The sequence below is a fragment of the Apus apus genome, unplaced genomic scaffold (genome assembly GCF_020740795.1).
Source record: "Apus apus isolate bApuApu2 unplaced genomic scaffold, bApuApu2.pri.cur manual_scaffold_41_ctg1, whole genome shotgun sequence".
Taxonomy (NCBI): domain Eukaryota; kingdom Metazoa; phylum Chordata; class Aves; order Apodiformes; family Apodidae; genus Apus; species Apus apus.
In genome coordinates this window covers 101,351-125,204 of record NW_026248852.1, presented here as the reverse complement: position 1 = coordinate 125,204, position 23,854 = coordinate 101,351, and the positions used below count along the sequence as shown (strand labels likewise).

At 49.9% G+C, this 23,854-nt stretch overlaps 1 protein-coding gene across 1 annotated transcript; it reads right to left on the bottom strand.

The window, feature by feature from the left end:
* Nucleotides 1-8,852: 8,852 nt before the first annotated feature.
* LOC127396257 (olfactory receptor 14J1-like) lies at nt 8,853-11,938 on the bottom strand. The gene is made up of 2 exons (XM_051643878.1): nt 11,931-11,938; nt 8,853-9,832 (listed from the first exon to the last, which is right to left on the bottom strand). The coding sequence occupies exon 2, from the start codon at nt 9,807-9,809 to the stop codon at nt 8,853-8,855; it is 957 nt and encodes a 318-aa protein (XP_051499838.1). The 5' UTR covers nt 9,810-9,832; nt 11,931-11,938.
* Nucleotides 11,939-23,854: the final 11,916 nt, after the last annotated feature.

Genomic DNA, 23,854 nt, shown 5'->3' with positions numbered 1-23,854 from the left:
ATCAGGTGAATACATTTTCCATTTTAACACGAATCAGGTAAACACATCTCACAATCCCCCATTTTCTTCTTTTATGGTATTGAATCGTGGTTTTGTTTCCAGTCGTGCTAATGTCTGCTGAATTGGCATCAGTTCCCAATCTCCCTTTGTATTCAATATCATTAGAGAATGTGTCTCCTCTTTTCCTGGTTCCGAGTCGATGGGTAGTACAGATATTTGCATCCCTTGAATGATTGAATGTATGAGCCCGATGAAACAAGGTATCAAACACTGAATTATTAACAATCCTGCACATAATCCGAGTATAATTATTCCAATTTTGGTCAACCAGTTTTCTCCCATGAATTTTTCCCAAGAAAATCCTCCTAAGTTAATTCCGTTCCAAGTTTGAACTGGAACGTGTGCAATCTTTTTCATTTCTTTTACAAGTTCATTTCCAGCCTTTCTTTCATCATCAGTTTCTAAGCAACAATTACTAAGATTGAATTTTCCACAAACTCCCCCCTCCTGTGCTAACAAGTAATCCAAAGCTAAACGGTTCTGATACAACGCAGTTCTCATTTTAGTATTTTGCTTGGCGATTAATCCTAGTGCATCCCCAGTTTTGTTTACAACTGTTTCTACTACAGCTTGTAACCTTATTATCCGATTAAGCATGTATATTGGGGCCCTGTAACCCCATGACCCATCCTTGGCCCATGTGGCTGGATCATAATAGGCAATGATTCTCTCAGGTGGCCATTCATTATCTTTCCAATTCCCAATTTGTAAATTTCGCCCATAGCGTTTTTTTCTTAACTCATCGGCTTCTGCACATACTTGGACTCCCAGCCGTTCACCCCGATTTATGGGTAACAGGAAAAAACTGGGTCTTATAGTTCCTAACACACAGGATCCTGTCCAGTTTCTTGGCAAAAATGCATAAGCTAATTTGCCACAAATCCAATAATGTCCTTCAGGAGTTGACCAACCATTTGGTATATTCGTTCCATTGGTCCAATTCTTAGATTGACCATTCATCTCTAGTGGGCTTCCCCACCGGTCCCAATCCTTTCGAGTTTCATTCCACAAGTAACCTCCTTCACATTCCAGGTCACCTACTTGTTTTCCATCATTCCTTAAATTTTGCCAACAACTTCTTCCAATTATACTTGTTTGAAGTACCCATTGTTGTTTCCTGTTTCCCTTTTCTACTGTTCTCCATCTGTTTGGATCACTTATATTGCTTTCCATAGCCTCCCATGGCCATCGTTCTCCTCGATTTGTTCCACCACAAACATAACAATTGGTTACATTTAATGATTTAGCAATGTTTTCAGCAAGATTTACAAATAAATTTTTGGCTACGGTGGGAATTTCATATTTTACTCCTGTTTCTAGTTCATGATAAAAGGAGTGAAACAATAACTGGTGTTGTATTGACTCTCTAGATTTTTCTTTAATTGTTATCTATAAAACAGCACCTGGATCTTCTCCAGGTCCATAATTCAGTATTCCAGTTTCACCTCTTGTTGTTTCCATTTTTCTGGATTCCAAATAGTTAGATTAACAGGGTTACAAGAATGAGCTGTACAATTGGAGTGGATTATTCCTTTTGCTATTTCTGCTTCTAATCCGGTACCTTTACCTTGTCGAGGCCATCTCCAGCTAGGAGCTGTACTCCAACAGGCACAACTCCACCCGGCAGCACAATAGTAATAGCTCCTGGCAGTCTCTTCCACCTCACTGTGATAGCAGTTGGTGGGTAGTGACGACTCAGGTTTAACACATACATATTTTTCACTCTGACTATAATATTTCCTCCAACCCATGTTCCCGCAGTTAGTGTATGGGTCATCATCAATAGTGTCACATGCATCAAAAGACACTCAGACAGGTGTAGTCAGATTCACAATCACCTTACTTGATCCTATCAATCTCCCATTCTGGTCATTTGTTCTAATCTCCACCCAATATTGATAGGGGAGCTCTTTTGGATCATAGCATATAGTCCTGTTTCCTTCTTTGCATAAAGCATACTGGGGCTCGTTATGAATACAGTGTCCTAATTTTTGACCTTTACAGTCATAGTATGATACACCAAAGTTTGAGAGCTTACCCGTCCCCATTTAGTAGTAACTACACATTGAGTGCAGTTGGTCACTGTAGTTAGGGCTAAAGAACTCACCCAAACAGGACTAGCAGAGGTCCGGTAAGGGCCATAGTGGTCGGCGGTCACAGCCCGAAGGGGTTGCAGCCCTTGGCAGACCTTTTAAGCTGCACCACCGGTTCCCTACCCGGTCTTGCTCTCTTGTCTGTCTTTTGTCTTAAGGGGTGGCTTTTTCTGAACACTCGCAGGGTTTTCGGGTTAGCTCCTTCCAATTTGTATGTTGTTTTTGCCCTTAATTTAAACTAGTTGTCCTCCAAATTTTTGCCTACAATAATTTAGAGTCATATTCCAATTTCGTTCAAATACTTCCCAATTCTCTGGTATTCTCAGAACAGGGCCTTCGTTTATATTAAATACATGACCAATATTGGTGACATATTGCAGACTGCACACCATGGGATCTATTCCAGCCTCATCTTGTTCTTTTAACACATTCATAGAAATAACCACACATTCTGAGTGTGTTCTGATTTGCAAGCCCAATTGTATAATCATGTCCCTGCCCAGTAAGTTACCACCTGCCTCAAGAACATACAGCAACTGTCCCCAGGCTTTTTTCCTAAAAAGTTTAACAATTTAATGGTTGCTTCTCGGGTCTCCTTTTTAGTTTCTTCTGCTATTAATAAATCGTCCACATATTGCGATAACTTTGCCTCCTTGGGTAATAGGAAATCTTGTAAAAAAATTTTTTCTAAAGTTTGTCCAAACAAATTGGGTGATTCTGTAAACCCCTGTGGTAATACAGTCCATCTTAGTTGTTGTTTTTGTCCCCTATTGGGATCCTCCCACTCCAAGGCAAAATAATCTCTGGATTCCTCATCCAAAGGACAGGCCCAAAAAGCATACCTAAAAATCTTTTACACTCTACCAAGTGTATTTGGGGGATACATGACTCAGTAAAGTATTAGGATTTGCTACCACAGGGATCTTTGTGATTGTTCGCTGATTCACAGCTCTTAGGTCTTGTACCATCCTATATGACCCATCTGGTTTCTTCACAGGGAGAATGGGTGTGTTATGAGGTGACATACATGGTTTTAAAATTCCCTTTTTCCAAAAGTCTTTAATTTAATCTGCAATTTGTCCCCTTGACTGAATGCTCAAATTTAATGTCTTTCTTTTAACTAGCAACAGTGTCCTAGCTAGAGCTGATAAGACACTGGAATGTTTCTCTAACTGCTGGGTCTCCAAGGTCGCACCTTCACTCTGCCGGCTCAGACGCTACAGGGAGATCTCTGACCCCCCCGGAGGAGGCTGAGTTAGACAGACAGCAAAACTGGCCAGAGATCTTCCATTCCAGAGAGCTACGTGAGCTCAGAGGAAGGTCAGAGATCCCAGAAGACAACTTCCTTCCTGCTTCTTCTTCTCTTCTTTTCTATCCATGGCCGGCGTCCAGGGAGGACCCCGTCCATCCACCACCGCCGACCCCCAGGCTCGAGCTCTCCTGACCCCATCACCCCCTACTCCTCTCCAGCAGTTAGCACAGCAGGAGCTGTGTGGGAGGGGGGAGGCGAGGTGAGAGGCCTCCGCCCACACCCAAACACATCTGCACACAATTGTACACATCCTCTCCATCACTAGTGTTCAACCAAAGCTGTGTACATACAACTTTTCCCTTTTTCTCTCCTAACGGCTTTGTCTCTCCTAACTTAAGACTCTCAGGGCTTCTCTAAGTAACTTCTCTAATCTTCTTTCTTGTCAATCCTCGAGTTTTTCTAATTTCCTTCTTATATCTCCCCATGATTTAGCTACAAATTGTGTCCTAAGAAGTGCAGTCCCAGCCACTGTATTTGAATTAATTCCAGAATACATTTGTAGGCTCTTAAAAAGTGGGTCTCTTAATGCCCTTAAAATTCTTATTAATTCCTGATGTACAAGGTTCTTTCCTTGAGTGTTAATTCAACCTCTCTCTTCCCAAGTCTTTCCAAAAGTGTGGACCACTCCATATGCATATTTAGAATCTGTAAATATAGTCCCACTTTTTCCTTTTAATAACTCCAGTGCCCTGTATAAGGCATATAACTCACAAGCCTGAGCTGACCATGAGGGGCTTAGGGGTCCTAATTCCTCAAGCTTTAAGTTCTTACTAACTATTGCATATCCTGATCTTCTTTTTTCCTTCTACTACTCAGGAGGAGCCATCTATAAAAAGTATTTCTCCTCTTTCCAATTCAATGTCCCTTAAGTCTGGTCTCATCTTAGTCTGGGTCTCAATTACTTCTAAGCAGTTATGTTGTAATTCCTCTAATGGTTCTCCAAACAAAAATTGTGCTGGATTGCTTCATATTTTAGGATCCGGCTACCCATTAACCATTTTTCCTCTTTTTGTTGTAAAACATTTCTAACATTATGTGGGGTGTATTCCTTTAAAGGAGCATTAAAAGTAATCTTCCTGGCTTCCTCTGTGAATAATGCTGTAGCAACCAAGGCTTGTAAACAAGCAGGCCATCCTCTACTCACTGGGTCAAGTAACTTAGAACAGTACCCCACAGGTTTTCTGATTCCTGCCCAGTCTTGAGTGAGGACCCCATATGCAGTTTGGTTTGATGTAGTCACAAAGAGATAAAACAGTTTTTCCATATCTCGGGGACTTAATACTGATGCTTGTGTTAATACCCTTTTTATTTCTTCAAATTTTTTATCATCTTCTGCAGACCATTTAAGTTTGTTATTAGTTAACTTTCAAGCCATGGTCTACAATACCCCAATAATCCCAGGACTTGCCAAATTTCCTTTTTGGTTTGTGGGGGTCTTAAGGATAGGATCCCAGACACTCTATCAGGATCCAACATTTCTTTCCTCTACTCAGCCAATGTCCTAAGTATTTTACCTCCTGTTCTACAAACTCTAAGTTTGACTGGGATACCTTTAATCCTTTTTCTACTCCTTTTACAAGTTTCTGAATGGTTGATTTTTCAGCCCCTGTATCCACTAAAAATAAAACTTCCTCTTTGTGGGGACCAATTAATAATTTTATCAAGGGCTCTGTTGATGGTGAAGTCCCCAAAAGATAAAGCCCCTGTGTGGGAAACTGTTCTTTTTCTTCCCCACATAAGTCTAAACAAAATTCCTTTTCTGACAGCAAAGGCTTGTCCTGATTATTCCCTGCTAACGGATTAAAACAGAACATCACTTCACACACACACACACACACACTCCTCTCCTCACACTCACACACAGACAGACGCACACATAGTCCTTTCCTCGTACTCGTACACACCGTGCGATCTCTTAAGGAGGACTGACGTCTCCTCCCTTTGGTCCTTAACCCTCTCCCTCAAAAGCTCAGGACCTCTTGCATTGCCTCCCTAAAGGACACTTTCTCACTACACACATATTGATATCCCTGGTAGCCATTCACATTTGCATTGTCCCTAAACATCATCCCTGGGTTTGTGTTAACCCTTAATAAACCGATCAGTTTGTGGAGCAAACCTTGGCTTCAGAGGCAATTTCTGAGCGTGGTGGGGTGGGGGTCCTTTCTAACTCCCCCCCTGAAATACGGCCCCGCGGTGGCCGTTCCTCCGTGAGAGGCAGCGCCGCGTGTGACCCTCGGGCTCATTCACAAACCCCTCCACATCGGGAGGGGCAGTCGCAAAAGGATCCTGACAGCCGGCAGCACCACCCCAATACCGGCTTGCGACACCCTGACACCCCTATTCTTCTTTAAATATTTTCTCATCTTGTTCCCGCTTGCAGCAGTTCCTCTGAATATGTCCTTTTTTGTTACAATAATAACAGACGGGAACCGTGAATCTTTTTTTATCATGTCCCAGGGATGCCTGCACTATTCTTTTTCCCTTTCTTCAGCAATAAATAAGATTCCTAAAATGGATTGTATTTCTCCTAAGTTTAAGTATTGGGACCTCAGAATTGATCCAGTCTTTCAGCTACTCTGAGGGGATCATCTAATAGGGTCCCCATTTCCTTCCTAAAATTTCTTACATCTGTAGTATTTAACAGGGCTACCACAAACCCGATGCCTCCTTGATTGTCTCCAAGAGGGACTTCTCTAAAGGGGTACAGAGAAGCCTCCTCAGCTACAGCAGTCTTACTTCTTGTACATGAGCTGGGGGTTGCTCTAACTCCGGTGCTGGTGGAGCTGCTGCAGCCACGGGAGGGGGGGTCGCTGCCAGAGGTGGATTGTTAACATACGGAGGAAGTAAATTGTCCAGCGGCTCCCGGTTATCTTTTTCTTTCCCCTCTCCATTTTTATCTTTTTCCTTAAACTCGTCCTGTTTTTAATGTTACTACTAAAGCCGGAAAAGGGCATGAAGTCCGGATCCATAATCACAATCACTCTCCTTCTGATTAAAAAGGTTCCTTTGAGTTAACATATATATATTTAAAGTTTAGCATATCCAGTTCTTAAAATATCCAAAAGCAAGCCAAAAGATATGTGGTCTTAAAGGTTTCTTTGATGATTCGTTCCCAAGTGGGATCTTTATCCAAATCAGTAATTTATTAAGCCAACGGAAGCAGCAAACAGCGCTGGGCGCACCGGGAGTCTCTGCTCCAACAAGACGTGCCCCAAACAGTTTCATCTCTCAGGTTTTATCCTTTTTGACTAATACATATGCATTACTATTTTGAGAAAAGGGTTGGCTTATGTTAATTATTTCCACGAATCTGTTTTATACTATCCTCATTGTTTTACAAGAAAGCCGGTCTATCCTAAAAAATAACTTTAAGATGTTTGCCCAATGTCTGCTACATAATAAAAAAATCTCATGCAATGCAAGCAGAAGATACAAATTTTGTTACACTATACAAAAGCAGGCAGCACAAGCACAGATACTATACACAAAGGATTATTCTTCATTCTATGACTCTAACATTGTTCCATAAAACATTATTCTTCACCCTGTGATTTTCCATTTTAACATGAATCAGGTGAACACATCTCACAGTGAGGGAGGGGATTCTGCCCCTCTGCTGTGCTCTGGTGAGACCCCACCTGGGGTACTGAGAGCAGCTCTGGAGCCCTCAGCACAGGGAAGACATGGAGCTGCTGGAGACGGTCCAGAGAAGGCCACAAAGATGATCAAAGGGCTGGAGCAGCTCTGCTCTGAAGACAGGCTGAGGGAGTTGAGGCTGTTCAGCCTGGAGAAGAGAAGGCTCTGGGGGATCTTAGAGCACCTTCCAGTGCCTGAAGGGGCTCCAGGAAAGCTGGGGAGGGGCTTGTCATGAGAGAGGACAGTGGTAGGACAAGGGGTAATGGTTTTAATCTGAGAGAGGGGAGATTTAGGTGAGATATTAGAAAGAAATTCTTCACTCTAAGGGTGATGAGGAACTGGAATGGTCTGCCCAGGGAGGCTGTTGATGCCCCATCCCTGGAGGTTTTTAAGGCCAGGTTGGATGAGGATTTGTGCAGCCTGGTCTAGTGGTAGGGTGCCCAGTTCATGGCACGGGGGTTGGAACTTGCTGATCTTTAAGGTCCCTTCCAGCCTTAATGATTCTATGATTCTTTGGAGACAGTAAAACCCCCTGTACAGCCTGCTCTAGGTGAACCTCCTCTGGCAGGGGGGTTGGACTAGATGATCTCTAGATGATCTTCCAACTCTGACAATTCTGTGATTCTGTGATCTCTGTGCCCTCCCACACAAAGACCCCATCTCTGCTCACACTTTCCTCCCTGGCCCTTGCTTTGGCTTCCTTTGTACCTTCATTTGGTGTTTCTGAGCTTGTCACCATGGGCATTCCTACCTTGGCCACATATTGAATAAAACTAGTGCCTTCACCTAAGATATGTGGTGTTCTGCAATTCCTCATGCTCTGGTCTTGTCAGAAGCCCCCCATGTCAGGGTGAGCCACCTGTACACACACATTAACAGGGGTCCAAACACAGCTTCACTCCTGGGGGACTTCAAAAAACTCTGGGGTTCAGTCAGAAGAAACCTCACAGAGTTTTACCCAGAGAAGCAGTCAGTCCTTTGCCAGGGGCAGAATCATCCCCAGAATGAGGGCTGGCTGAGAGCTGAGCAACTCAGCAGTGACCCTGAGAAGAAGGGCCTGGGCATTCAAGGAGTGTCCCAGGAGCCAGTGGTGTGTGCTCAGAGTTATAAGGCCAGTTGCAAATAGGGCAGCAGAGTGACTGCATCATTGGGAAGGGAAGAGCCATGGGTGTCACCTCCCTGGATTGTGTGAGGCCCTTGACGTGGTCCCTCAAAACATCCTTCTCTCTAACCTGGAGAGAGAAGGGTTTGATGTGTGGACTGCTCAGGGGATGAGGAATGGGTGAGATGGTCAGATCCAGAGGGCAGTGGTGAATGGCTCAGTGTCCAGATGGAGATGGTGACAAGTGTCCCTCAGGGGTCCGTCCTGGGACCAGTCCTGGTTAATATCTGTATCAATGACCTAGAGAGCTGAGTGGTGCAAGTGACATGGCTGGGGGACAGGATGCCATGCAGAGCAGCTAATTTGGGTTCCTGGACAGCCAAGGACTCAGAGCAAGTGTTAGAAACTTTAATAATGGATCAAAGGAAACAAAGCAGGTCGGTGTCTCAGTTGTAGCGACACAAGTGCAAACATCTTTGCAGGAACAAAACCATGGATGACAATAACAACAGCAGTAATGATAAATAAAATAATAATACTAATAATAAATAAAACAACAACAAACCTCCGCAGAGTAGAATACCAAAAAATCAAAAAAACCCTGAATAAACAAGCAAAAAAAGTGATGGAATAACAAAAAATGGAGTCATTTATGGAAAGAGGCTTTAAATCTGTCACTCTTGAACAATGAAGAAATCACTTTCCTGAGGGCGTCCTTGAGCTGCTGGTTCCTCATGCTGTAGATGAGGGGGTTCAGTGCTGGAGGCACCACTGAGTACAGAACTGCCACCACCATTTCCAGGGATGGGGAGGAGATGGAAGGGGGCTTCAGGTAGGCAAACATGCCAGTGCTGATGACCAGGGAGACCACAGCCAGGTGAGGGAGGCAGGTGGAAAAGGCTTTGTGCCTTCCCTGCTGAGAGGGGATCCTCAGCACAGCCCTGAAGATCTGCACATAGGACACCACCATGAAGACAAAACACCCAAACACTAAACAGGCACTAACCACAAGAAGCCCAAGTTCCCTGAGGTAGGAGTGTGAGCAGGAGAGCTTGAGGATCTGGGGGATTTCACAGAAGAACTGTCCCAGGGCATTGCCCTGGCAGAGGGGCAGTGAAAATGTACTGGCTGTGTGCAGCAGAGCATTGAGAAACCCAGAGGCCCAGGCAGCTGCTGCCATGTGGACACAAGCTCTGCTGCCCAGGAGGGTCCCGTAGTGCAGGGGTCTGCAGATGGCCACGTAGCGGTCATAGCACATGATGGTGAGAAGGGACCACTCTGCTGAGAGGAAGAAGAAAAAGAACAAGAGCTGTGCAGCACATGCTGAGTAGGAGATGGCCCTGGTGTCCCAGAGGGAATTGGCCATGGCTTTGGGGAGGGTGGTGGAGATGCAGCCCAGGTCGAGGAGGGAGAGGTTGAGCAGGAAGAAGTACATGGGGGTGTGGAGGTGGTGGTCCCAGGCGATGGTGGTGATGATGAGGCCGTTGCCCAGGAGGGCAGCCAGGTAGATGCCCAGGAAGAGCCAGAAGTGCAGGAGCTGCAGCTCCCGCCTGTCTGCGAATGCCAGGAGGAGGAACTGGCTGATGGAGCTGCTGTTGCACATCTCCTTTCTCTGGGTATGCTTATCTGTTGAGAAGGAACAGGCAGTACAGAGTGAGGCCAGAGCTCTCCAAGGAAAACATCTTGCACCTCTCGTAGCCACCCCACACTCTGACTCTCTTTTTAGGAAACCTTCCTGCAGCTCCCTCACTTCAGCTCCAGGGCTTGCTGGCTGAGGAATCTGTTGGGAGCAAAAAATCTCTGATGAGTTCCCCAGGAGTCTTTCTTTTTCTGCAGCAAAGGTGAACTAGGAATGCCACGTGATCTCAAATTAAAGTTACTCCTGATACATCAAAGAGCTTCTCAGCATCACCATCCCCACTTTGCCCAGGTGCAGAACTGAGCTGACAGGATCTTGGTTGGTTTGTTTCCTGTTTTTGTTTTTTTCAAGCTGCACCTGCCACTTTTGGGAGTGGTTTTGGGTGGTTGCACTCCCTGACATTGCTGCTGCACCCCAAGTGCAACCCCATGGGTGCTGAGAGGCAAAGGGCCCGTCCCTCGGTGCAGAGAGGTGAGCTGCTCTGCCCATCAGTCCCGGTCTCAGCTGCTCTGTGTTAGCAGCTTGGAGCTGGGGGACCAGCACACCCAGGGCTTCCCCTGAAGAGAAACTGGACCCTGCTAAAAGAAGGGAATCCAGAGTCTAAGAGAAGAGAACAGAACCGTCACCTTTTCTTATGCCACCTGAGGAGGATCTCATCTCTTCCCACCCAGGTGGGGACACAGAGGGATCACTGCAGCTGCCCACATGTGGCTGTCCAGCAGCACTTCCATGGCCTTGGCACCAACGTGTCTTCTCCATGGGTGTCCTTGGTGGCACAGCTGTACTCTGGGAGAGCCGTGCCCTTCTGGAGGACACCCTGCAGCCCAGCAGGACACCCAGGGAGATGGCTGCATGTCCTGAATTGCCTGCAGGAGACTTGGGCACTTTGCTGCCACAAACACACCTGCAGAGCAGGATCCAAATGGTCAGTGTCTGGGCAGGAGCTGAACCTGCCCTCCCTCCTCCTCCAGCCCCCACCCCAGCCAATCCAAGGGGCAGGCAAGGGCAGCACAGGCAGGAAGGGACAGCAGTGACATGGCACAGAGCTCCTGCCCAGGGAGGAGGGACAGGCAAAGACAGATGGAGATCAGGGGTTGGTCCTTCTGGGCTCTGACTGTTGGGGGCAATGGCTGCTCAAGACCCCCTGGGCTTGAGGGCAAAGGTTCTGCTTGGGCTGGGGAAGGAGACCAGGGAGGAGTTGCTGGAGGGAAGGTGTTTGCAGCACAGCAGCTGCAGGAAGGTGCCATATCCCCTCCCCATTGTTTCTGGCAGCAGATTCCTCTCCCTGCCTGCCTGTGTCTCTGCTGCTGGAGCTGAGCTGCCAGGAGCCCTGTCCCTGTCCCAACTCAGCCCCCTGCCAGTGACCACAGCCCCCATCCCACCGCTGTCTGCTCAGCTCTGCCTGCAAACCCTGGCCAGGGGCATCTCTGTGTCTGCAGGGGCTAAAGACCAGATGACAGAAACCTGCTGTGGCTGGGAAGGGGAAGATGTTGCTGAGCTGATGTGCTTCTTGAGAAATCCCCTTAGAAATGCCAGGAGGTAGGGAGGAAGCTGGGACCAGCCCTGAGCCAGGCAGCACTCTCCTGGCAGCAGAAGGACTCTGCCCTGCTGGACGTCACTCCTTCCCCCACAGCTTCTCCCCACAGTCCTTGAGGAGCTCCCCGGGCAGGCTGAGAGCTGCCCCTGGCAGGCAGCACAGCCCCTGCCCCAGCACACAGCCCCTCAGCTGCAGGACCCTGCTCTGACAACAGCCCTGGGCACCCCTGCCTGCACACCCCCCTGCACACCCTGCTGCCCTCCTCAGGAGAAGGCAGCCTCCATCCCCTCTCCCTGTGACTGCATCAGGGAAGACCTGCTCTGGGTCAAAACTCCCTCAGCACTGAAGGAGCCTTGAGAGCCTTTCTGAGAGATCTTCTTACCCACAGGCTGTTCCTGCCTTAGGAGGCTGCTGCAGAAAAGCCCTCAGCATTAAACTGCACTCAGTAAAACATTGTTCCTTGTCCCTCTGATGGAGCAGCAGGGAAGCCCTGCTCCACAGGACATCCTTATTGTCTGTACTAGAGGAACTGTGAGAAATGTACTTACAGATCCCAGAGGCTGTGAGATGCTCCAGCTTTGGGAGATCCTTGCAGCAACTGCAGCTGCATTGTCCTGCAGCCACAGACAGAAGGTGCCAAAGACTGAAGCTCTCAGCATCCTTCCAGCCCAGGCTGCCTTTATCCTCTCCCTGCCTGGCTCCTCTCCCCTGGTGCCTGCAGGCAGTGCCCTCAGCCCTGGGGCTGTGCAGAGGAGCTGCTCCTGGGCAGAGCTGTCTCTCTGCAGAGCTGCCCACTTGCCAGCAGCTCCCTCCACCCCAGGAGCCCAGCCCAGCTCAGCAGCAGAGGACCAGCCCGAGGCAGCACTTGCTCTGCCCCCCCTGGGCTCCCTCCAGCTGTCCCTGGGGCTCTAAGGGCTCACAGCTCCTCCCAGGCAGCAGGGGCTGACACAGGCTGATGGCACCACTCAGTGTCTCTCTCTCAATGCTGCAGAGATGGATTTGTCAAGTGGGGTTTCTCCTAAGGTCAGCTGGTGGTCTGCCAGAGGTGTAAATGTTCCTGTCCCCACAGCCCCATCCCATGGCCAGGAAGGACACCTCGGCAGGGACAGGCAGGGATTGAGCTCAGTCCATCAGGTGTCTCCTCTCTGCTGAGCAGCCCAGGGACTGCAGTGGGGTTCAGCTCTCCCCCATGCACCCCACAGACCCACAGGAGCTGAGATTCCTCTGGCTGCAGCTGCATGGGCAGAACAGAGGTGCCTGCCAGCCAGCCCCTGCCCTGGGCTGCACGGGATGGAGGGTGGCACTCAGCTGCTCTCACACAGGCACCTGGTGGCTTCTGAGGTGCCAGGGCTGGCCCAAGACTTGTGGATGTGCCTGCAGGTTTTGATGGTGCACACATGGGACACCCAGACCTGCCTGAGCATGGCTGTGGGGCTGGAGGGGAGGGCCCCTTGGTCACTTCATATTACACCCAATGTTTAGGGCATCTGAAGGCCTGTTAGACTCACATTCCCATGGCAGCTGCTGGACTTTCTGCTGACCAAAAGGACACATGTACTCGAGGGAGGGTCAGGTCTGTCTTGAAGCACCATCCAGTGCACCCCCATTACCTCAGGTCACTGCAGAAGTCAGGCCCATGGACACCCCTGCACTGGTGGGGCAGCTTGCACAGCTTTGGGTGTTGTGATGGAGAGACACAAGCTCCTCAGGAGACACTCCAAGTGGTTGGGGAAGGTGGGACAATGAGCCTGGGGCAGGGCCTCTGGAAGGGTTGGGCAGCTCAAATGCAGTGTGGGCTGAAGGTGGGTTCTGTCAGCATTGGTAGGTTAGGAACAGACAAGACGCCAGCGAGTGTGACATGAAGGTGGGAGGTAGATCACTCAGTCATGGTCAGGAAGTGGACACAAAATGCTGAAGGCAAGCTTTGGAAGTCTCCCAGTCAGCAGCCCTGGCACTCACTGGGCTGGCAGAGTGACTGGGTGCCAACGGTCTGGTCGATTTCCTGAGAGTCTCGGGTTGAGCTTCTTACCCCAGTGGCCAGGTGGGCAACGAGGATGAGCTGGATGTCTTCCACCTCTGCAAACTGGCTGGGCTCACCTTCTCCTTCAGCAGTTCTGAGCCTTACTGTGCAGAAACAAGCAAGGCAGGGAGGGCGGTGGGGTGGCCCTGTATGTGGGAGGGTTTTGATGGCCTAGAGCTGAATGATGGTGATGATGGGGCTGAGTGTTGTCCCGTTTTGGGCCAGGATGAAGCCAGTTTTCCTTTTTACTGTTTGTTGTTTTTTTCCTTCAGTAAGCTTGCTTTTAACTAGCAACATTCTGTTCTAGCTAGGCTGATAAGACAGTGCAATGTTTCTCTAACTGCTGGGGCTTCAAGGTCGCACCTTCACTCTGCCGGCTCAGACGCTGCAGGGAGATCTCTGACCCCCCCCGGAGGAGGCTGAGTGAGACAGACAGCAAAACTGGCCAGAGATCTTCCATCCCAGAGAGCTACGTGAGCTCAGGGGAAGCACAGAGATCACACAAGACAACTTCCTTCCTGCTTCTTCTTCCCTTCTCCTCCACCTGTGGCCGGCAGCCGGGGAGGACTCCGTCCCTCCCTCCCCGTGGACCCCCAGGCTCCAGCTCTCCTGACCCTCATCACTCTTTGCTTTCTCCAGCAATTCCGGGATTTTATGGGACTGTTCCCAGCTCAGGAGATGCTGTGGGAGCTGCTGGGGTGGGGGGAGGAGAGAGGCTTTTGCCAGTCTCTTAACGTATTTGTATGTAATTGTATATCTTTCTTTTATCATTGATGTTGAATTAACGCTGTGTAGTTGAGTTTTCAATGCAGCCAAGTCTCTGTCTTTTCCTCTCTCTCCCTCCCTACCCAGTTGGCAGGGGAAGGGGATCAGGAGTGTTGCTGTTGAACTTCAGTACAGTGGTGACAAGAATTTATTGGAGCCCAACGTGGGGCTTGATTTTAAGCCCAAATTATAACTTTTCATTAATTGGGAGTGTTCAAAATTCCATCTCTGATGGGAGGAATCCCTCAGATAGCAATGGGCAACAGTTCAGCTGAATTTCCTGATGGATTGAAAACTGAACAGACACTTTCTGCAATTAATCTACTGGATCTTTTTCCAAACCTGCAATGGTACATGTGGTGTGCAGCTCAGAGCATTCTGCTCTGTGGAGCTGCTCTTGTGATTGTTTTATGGTTTATTGACAGAACTGTGGCCATAATCAACCATATAATTACCAGCCCAGTGATCCTAGGGATTATGATACTGATCTTTATGGGGACACTGTATGTGCACAGTTGCAGTAGAAATCCTAACGTGAACGAAACGGTTCATGTTGGTAACAGCAGGAGCTGGTTCAATTTTACCTCTCCCTTTTCTTTCAAGCTGAATCTCCCAGCTCTTGATCTGATTAGCACTGTTGCAGTAGGGATGCTTCTGCTGAATGTTTATAATGTATTGTGGATACGTAGGGTGAGGTGTTGCTCCACTCACTGCCACTCCCCCACAATGCTGCTGCCAGTCCTGCTGCCAGCCGTGATGCTGCCAACAACACTGCTGCTGATACCACCACTCGTATTGCTGCAAAAACAACTGCTTCTACTAAGATAAAGTCCACTCCTTTTCAAATCAAACTAATTCATCCTGTGACCAGGAGCAAGGCAAAGGCAAAACGCTCCCCCCTGAGACATCCAGAGTTTCTTAAAACAACTGAGGCTGAAACTGAGGAGGCAGAGGATTCTAAATCAGTTGATGGAGCAGGTACTTCCCAAAAAGATAACAAAAGAGACCACTCTCAAGAAGACAGAACAGCAGGCCCTCCTGAATCGGATGACGACGATGACCTTGTCCAGCCTTTCTCTATGAGAAAAGTGCTGTGCACCTCATGAGAAATGTGCACCCACATTGTTGGTGAGGCAGTTACTCCTTGGCTGCTCCAATGCTTTGACAGTGGTGATGAAATCTATGACATGGACAAAAGAGAAGCCAAGCAGTTGGGATCCCTGGCCAGAGATGCTGGCATTGATAGAGCACTGGGAGTAAGGCAGGAACTCCCAGCCTGTGGAGCCAACTTCTTTCAGCTGTGAGGCAGAGATACCCCCACAAGGGTGACATCGACTGGCGCCGAAGCAGAACAGCCACTCTTGAGAGAGACATCACGTGTCTGAGAGAACTGGCTGTGCCAGAGGTGATCTATGATAACAAGGGGTTACAGATCCTGGTGACGTTCTGTGCGACACACAAATGCTCCAGAGGTCTGTGCAGGCTGTGCCAGCAGCACATGCCTAGATATTGGCGTGTCCCACTGAGGGACATCCCTGACAAAGCTGCCTGGGCTCTGGTGAGAGCAGGAACCTGGAGGCCCTGCTGACAGGCAGGCAAAGGCAAGGACAAGATGGCTCTGAGCTGGAGTCAGCCTGGCTCGGTGAGATGATTCCAAGGTCCAAGCCCTGACCCAAAGGCCTTGGGAGAAGAGATCCTGCCTCTCACACGTTGCTCAGGGCTCTGCCCGGGCACTGGAATGTGGGGATGTGCAGTGCCTGGAGCAGGACTAGGAGACACTCTTTCTCAGGCTCACAGGCTGTGATGAGGAGCCCATGGAGTCCTGCTGCTCTCATGAGAAGGTGTCTCCTCGTAGGCAGCAGCTGCAGAGAGAAGCTCCACAGCCCAGGAGATCAAGACCTGGGCTGGGGGCTCTCAGCCATGGCTGTGCCCCCAGCTGTCCCCACCACAGGCTGTCCTACAGTGTCTGACTCCTGCAGCTCTTTCCCTGCAGACTGTGGACATCCCCCTGCTTCCCAAACTGGCCACCCATGGTGATGTCATGGCCATACATCCCACTGAAGGCTCTACTGCCCCATGGTGATGTCATGGCCATACATTCCATACAAGGCCATATGAAGTATTGAGGCCTGAACCAAAGAGGACCTCTAGAGGAATCTCACAACCCAGCACTATATATAGATGTATATTTTTATGACAATCTCTACCTATCTGGTGCAACACTTACTGTGTAGCTGTAACCAGCAGACAGATCTCTCTTTATTTAGAGGCACACTGCACGGCCATGAAACCAGACATCTGGCCTTGGGGAGACTGATGTGGTTCAAGCCAAAATATAGAGAGATACCACCCACCCACCCACCTTTGGCCCAGCCAGTCACTAGACTGGTTTTGAAATGTGTGGGTAGTTAGGGTCTGGCGGCTGGAAGATTTCGCGCTGTACGGAAAGATAAGGCCCCTCTCCTAATAGCCAATAGCACTTAGTTCACGATGTAAGCAGACGGAAGTGACACCACAGACCTAACTCATATAAACACCGCGGTAAACACTAATAAACGCCATTTGCCATCCACCACATTGGTGTCTGTGAGCTGATGGACCGAGCGGCCTGGGGTTGGCCGCCGTGCCGTTCTTGAACCAGGTCGTCACGCCTTTCACGAAAGGCAACAAGTGGTGCCGAAACCCGGGAACACACCTGGAATTGGGAAATTCGCCTGGAGTCAGGAAAGCGGCAGCCGGAGCAGCAGGACCGGCCCGGCAGGGAGGAGCGGACCGACAAGGAGGATGGAAGCCCTTGTTAAGGTCGTATTGCAATTACATAAGCAGTGGGGGATAGATTGTAAGGCTAAAGATTTTACTCTCGCCATTGCGAGGCTTTTGGAAATCGGGGTCATTGACCAGCCGGTAGATATTCTCCACCCTGAGGTGTGGGACAAATGCACTGAAGCACTGGCTAAGGAGACGATGCTCTCGGGTCGTGGGAAGCACCTTAAGTCGTGGGGGAAAGTCGTGCAGGCGTTGCAGAAGGCGATACAGGAGCAGGAGACCTGGAGGGCGGCAAAGAACTGTTTGCTGGCCACCCCGAAGTTGGGAGTCGGGGCAGCCACACAGACTTTGCACCCCCCGGGTGATGATGGTTTTGCTGAGTCTGGGGAGGGTTTAAGGGTGGCGGAGCTGAGGGAGGGTGATGCGTCCCCTCGGTCTCCAGACCCCGACCCGCTTACGGAGGGACAGAAACGAGCTCAATCCTTCTGGGGCGGGTTGGCGGAGGAGGCTCGGGGCGCAGCGGAGAAAGCAGAGTCTGAGGAGGTTCGGGCTGAACCACCGCCCTATGCGCCCCAAAATGGCGCTGAGCAAAAAAGGAGGGGGCGAGGTAAAGATGCCCGTGGTGGTAAAAGGGAGGAAAAGTTGGTATCAGCAAGTGCACACAGAAGGAGGGGGGAGGTGAAAGAATGTGAGGGGAGTGTGAGCGAGGCGGAGGAGGATGGGACCATGAGCGAGGCGGAGGAGGACGGGAGCAGGAGCGAAGGGCAGAAAGCCAACCGGAGTCGCTATCTGAAAAAATGCCTTCGTAGGGCAAATCCCCCGCCAAGCCGGGCGCGGAGCAAGCCGGGAGGGGGGGATGAGCCAAGGGGAAGGGAACGGCCCCGTGGGTGGTGCAGGAGCCTAGAACAGCCCGCCCGTAAGGGGAGTGGGCGAGGCTGGAGCTCAACAAAAAGGTACTGGGGACCGGAAGTAACCGGTCAGTCGAGCTCTGACTTCGGATCGGACACCAGCCGGGATGAGTGGCCGGTTACCGATTCAAACTCAGAGGAGGAGGAAATGAGAATATATACAGTCAAAAGCAAAAACATTCTCAGCCCAAATAAAAAGGGACCGCGAGGGAAAAACCCTGTCACCGACTGGAAGAGAGTAGAGGCTGCGTGTGCCGATGGGGTCCCACCGGCCACGCGAGCATTCCCAGTCCGGGTGACGGACAGGGGACAGAGGGTCCACTCACCAATAAACCCTAAGGAAATACAAGCAATTGTTAAGGCAGTTGCGGAAAAAGGGCTTAATTCTGCCATGGTCCCCACCCTCATAGGTGGTGTCTTGAGTTTCTGTTCACAGGACCAGATTATCGGACGCCCCCATGACCCGTACACCTCGGTGGCAACAGAGGACAACAAGTCAACAGGCGACCTGTCCGCACCAGAGAGTTCCACACTGGCAGAACCCAAACAACGGCGACGTGGCCCCTGTGGCGGGGGGCTACGACGTCTTTGTGTGATCTTGATTTTAGAACTTGTCACCACAGGACAGGTAACATTAGGTCACCCTCACCAGCCATTTAAATGGTCACTCCTTCGAGTCAAAGATCAGCAGGTTATCGCAACTCAAATAACATCAAGTGCGCCAAGATTTAGTGCCAGTCTCTGTCAGCTTGTCCCAAAAAACAGATGCACGGTAGACGTAGTGTTTTACATGTGTCCCAGCTCAAGCCCTGGGAAAGGGCATTGTAACTCCCCTAGCCAGTACTTCTGTAATTATTGGGGATGTGAGACCATAGCCCCTTTTTGGATATCGGGTAGTGGCAGAGACAGATACCTAAAAGTTTACTGGGGTCCATATGGGTGCGCTTTACCGAGAGGATGGTGGCGTGGAACTTGTCAGTTCCTCTTTTTAAATGTTACCAAGCCCGAAGAGGACAGTTGGTTACTTGGAAAAGTTTGGGGAGTAAGGTACTCAGAGCTAGGGAAAGACCGAGGTGGCTTAATCCTCATAAAAAAGGAGGTCGTCCCGAATGATCCACTGCCAGTAGGCCCCAACCAAGCAGTTATCAGCAAAGCCCTGACTATCCCCAATCAGAACTATGTGACTAAAAAGACGGACAATCAGGAAAAACTGACAAAAGCTCCCATGACAACACACACCACCAAAATTCCTGAAATAGAGTCGCTTTGGAAAATTATGCAAGCTAGCTACCAAATACTGAACAAAACGAATCCAAATCTCACGGAGCATTGTTGGCTGTGCTACGGAATGAAACCACCCTTTTATGAGGCTGCAGCAGTAAGTAACACACCCCTACAAATGAATGGTTCAAATCCGGCTCAGTGTATATGGGAGGCAGATAAGCAAGGGATCACACTAGCACGAGTGGTGGGAAGCGGCGTGTGTGTAGGTAAAGTCCCCGAGAACAAAGAACAACTGTGTGATAGTAAAGTACAAGGTAAAATCCCTGCAAAGTGGTTAGTACCAGCCGACAATACCAAGTGGGTTTGCTCTGTCACGGGAGTTACACCTTGTCTGTCGTTGGACAAATTTCATGAATCCTCAGAATATTGTGTCCAGGTAGCTATAGTCCCTAAAGTCTTTTACCATCCCGAAGACGTTGTCTATGACTCTCTGATTACCCCAGAACATCATCTGTCAAAGCGAGAACCCTTTACAGCACTAACAATAGCTACCCTAATGATCTTAGGAGGGGCGGGAGTAGGCACAGGAGTGGCATCCATGGTCCAACAGAATAAAGAATTCAGTGCCTTGAGGATGGCAGTGGATGAAGACCTGGCTAGAATTGAACAATCAATAAGTGCGCTAGAACAATCACTCAGGTCACTATCTGAAGTAGTGCTGCAGAATCGGAGAGGACTAGATCTAATGTTTTTACAGCAAGGGGGAGTGTGCGCTGCACTAGGGGAAGAGTGTTGTGTATACGCGGACCACACCGGGATAGTGAGGGACACGATGGCCAAACTGCGAGAGGGGTTGGAAAAACGGAAAAGGGAACGAGAGGCGCAGGAAAGCTGGTTTACATCCTGGTTTAACTATTCACCTTGGCTGACCACCCTGATATCCACCTTGATAGGGCCAGTCGCAATGATTCTGATAACCTTGATCTTTGGACCCTGTATACCGAATAGGCTCGTGGCGTTTGTCAAGAGCCGGCTGGAGAAGGTTGACATCATGCTGATAGAACGCCAACAGCTGCTTTAAGAATGTTTTTCTTCAGAATTTCCTGTAGCTATCTCTAGAGATACATCATTACTTTCAACTACCTCTTGTCTAACGTGCATTATGTTTTCTATTCAGGTTTGTAACACATTTTTTAAGATTGTTAACATATCCTGTTTTAAGACTGTTACATTTTAACCAATTTTAACTGTGCATAGGGAGGGGGGAAATGTGGGTAGTTAGGGTCCGGGGGCCGGAAGATTTCGCGCTGTACGGAAAGATAAGGCCCCTCTCCTAATAGCCAATAGCACTTAGTTCACGATGTAAGCAGACGGAAGTGACACCACAGACCTAACTCATATAAACACCGCGGTAAACACTAATAAACGCCATTTGCCATCCACCACATTGGTGTCTGTGAGCTGATGGACCGAGCGGCCTGGGGTTGGCCGCCGTGCCGTTCTTGAACCAGGTCGTCACGCCTTCCCCGAAAGGCAACATCTGCATGGGGACCAGGGGGTATGTAAGGAAGCCAAGCCGTGGGGTGCCCACTGCCAGGAGAGCATCTCCCTCAGGAGGCAGCAGCTCCCCTGGACACCCGTGGCACGTCTCCAGCAGAGGACAGCCAAGATGTCCATGGAGAAGGAGCAGGCCCGTTCTCAGCTCAGCAAAGAGCTGCCAGGCCTGCAGCAGAGGCGGCAGAAGAGGAGCAGGGCAGGAGGAGAGGGGAGCCCGGGCACAGGAGCCGTCCCAGCGGGGACACGGGGGCTGCGGGCACAGAGGTCCCGCTCCCACGGCCTCTCTCCTCGGCTCCTCTTGCAGCCGGGCAGGCTGGCCCTGCAGGAGGGGATGGCCCATCAGCCATCCCTGCCACTGCTCCTCAGCAAGGCAGCAGCCCCTGGGCAGGCACCTGCAGCTGGGCGCCCCAGAGCTGCCCCCACCTGCCCCAGGCTGCCCCCTCTGCCCCCTGCACCCCCTGCCAGGGGCACGTCCAGCAGCGACCGACAGCCCGTCCCGTCTGCTGGGGGCATCTGGGCTGAGCGGGGCAGACGCCCCAGGGCCCAGAGCTGGAGACCTGTCCTGTCCAGCCCTGCAGCCTCTGCCCCAGCCGGGCAGGACACAGCCTGGGCCCCAGCCCAGGAGGCCATTGGCAGGGTTGTCAGCGGGCGCTGGGGACCCGTCCAGCAGCCGGTGGCACCGCGGGACCGGGCGGGCAGCTCGGCCAGGGCAGCCGAGGGTGGATGGGCCCCTGGGGCTCGGCCCCTGCCCGCTGCCCCCCGTGCTCCTCGGGCCACAAGAGCTGCCCACAGGGCCCCCGTGCCAGCTGCCCTGGGCAGGGAGGCAGGGCCAGGAGGCCGGGGAGCAGGGGCAGAGCACCAGTTGACATGCACCATGGGCCAGCCCAGCATCCAAGAGCAGCGGGTGGGTCCTGGAGCTGCTGGGGAACATCTGCCTGTCCAGCTGGTGCAGCTGGAGGTGCAGCAGAGGAGCCGTGGGGCCTGCAGAGAGCAGAGCCTGGAGCAGCCCAGCAGAGCCACCCTGCTCCAGCAGCAGGACATCCTGGAGGAGAGGCAGCTTCAGCAGCAGGGTGAGCAGTGGCATTTCTCCCTGGTGCAGTCTGTGCAGCTCGATGTCAGATCCAAGCAGGTGGGTGCCAAGGAGGACACGTGTGGGGCAGGGCAGGGTGATGGAGCCTCCCTCTGCCTGGAGTCAGCTGCTGCTCTGCAGAGCTGCAGCCCCATCATCTCCTGCATCCCTGCCCCAGCAGCCACTGCTGGCAGGTCCCCAGCAGGCATCTGGTGGTGGGAGCCAGGCTGCCTTTGCCATCGTTCCTGTGCTCTCCTTCCAGGTCTGCAAGGCGAGCTTGAACCTGCACCAGCCAGAGATCACAGGCAGGGAAATCCTGAAGGCTGCCAGGGGCAAACAGGACACGTTGGAGTGGCTGGAAGGGGCTGTGGGTCCCAGCGAGTGCCCCACGGGCAGTGTCACCTGGTGCTGGATGACGTCATAGTGGGTGACGTCATAATGGGTGACGTCATAGTTGGTGACATCATAGTTGGTGACATCATAGTTGGTGATGTTGAAACAAAAATTCGGAGCTTCTAAACCCCCTGCTTTCTAACACTCCTCACTGCAGTGGGAGGCTGGTGCGGCTGGGTAAGGATTCCGAGATCAAGACCCAATAACAACAACCAAGCTGTTATTGAGCAGGCATTCCTTATTGCAGCGCTGGGCAGCACTGGGGAGTTCTCCACCATGAGTGCTCCAAGGAGCCAGTGAAACACCCTGACTAATATACACCAAAAACATGCATCTTCAGTTCCATGTCAGTGAGTCCCCAGAATTCTTTTACGTAGTCATTTTATTTCCTGGAATTGGCTATCTTTGTAATTATGCCTGGTCCAGGGTCTCCTGTGGGGGTCTTTGTTGATTCTAGCACCTTGTTTTAAAGCAACCCTTACTATAGCAAATTCATTATTTTAGTAAACTCTTATGAGGCTGTATTTCTATTGAATTTACTAAAAATATTCTATGAAGTATCGACGTCATAATGGATGACGTAATAATGGGTGATGTCACAGTGGTGATGTCATAGCGGATGCCGCCATAGTTGGTGATGGCATAATGGCTGATGTCATAGTTGATGATGTCATAATGGGTGACATAATAATAGATGACATCATGGTGGGTGACGTCATAGTTGGTGACATCATAATGGGTGATGTCATAATGTATGACCATATAATGGGTGATGTCCTCATGAGTGACGTCATAATGGGTGACATCATATTTTGTGACGTCATAATGGATTATGTCATAATGGGTGACATCATAGTTGGTGATGTCATAATGGGTGATGTCGTAGCTGGTGATGACATAATAGATGATGTCATAATGGGTGACGTCATAATGGATGAAGTAATAAAGGGTGACATCACAGTTGGTGATGTCGTAATGGGTGATGTCATAATGGGTGACGTCATAATGGAAGACGTCATAATGGATGATGTCATAATGGGTTACGTCATAATGGACGACATAATAACTGGTGATGTCAAAATGGGTGATGTCACAATGGATGCCGTCATAATGGATGATGTCATAATGGGTGACGTCATAATGAGTGACGTCAGACCTGGTGATGTCATAAAGGGTGATGTCATAGTTGGTGATGACATAATGGATGATGACATAATGGATGATGTCATAATGGTTGACTTCATAATGGGTGACGTCATAATGGGTGAGGTCATAATGGGTGACATCATAATGGTTGATGTCAGAGTTGGTGATGTCATAATGGGTGACGTCATAGTTGGTGATGACATAATGGATTATGTCATAATGGGTGACGTCATAATGGATGAAGTAATAAAGGGTGACATCACAGTTGGTGATGTCATAATGGATGATGTCATAATGGATGACATGATAATGGATGAAGTCATAATAGATGACGTCATAATGGGTGACATCATAATGGATGATGCCATTATGGGTGACGTAATCATTGGTGACGTCATAATGGGTGACGTCAGAATGGGTGATGTCATAATGGATGTCATCATAATGGATGATGTCATGATGGATGATGTCATAATGGGTGACGTCATAATGGGTGACGTCATAGTTGGTGATGTCATTATGGAAGACATAATAATGCATGACATCATATTTGGAGGTATCATAATGGGTGACGTCATAATGAATGATGTCATAATGGGTGACATCATAATGGGTGACGTCGTA

Coding starts and splice junctions, on each gene's coding strand:
- LOC127396257 (XM_051643878.1), bottom strand. CDS start 9,809: ATGTGCAACAGCAGCTCCATCAGCCAGTTCCTCCTCCTGGCATTCGCA.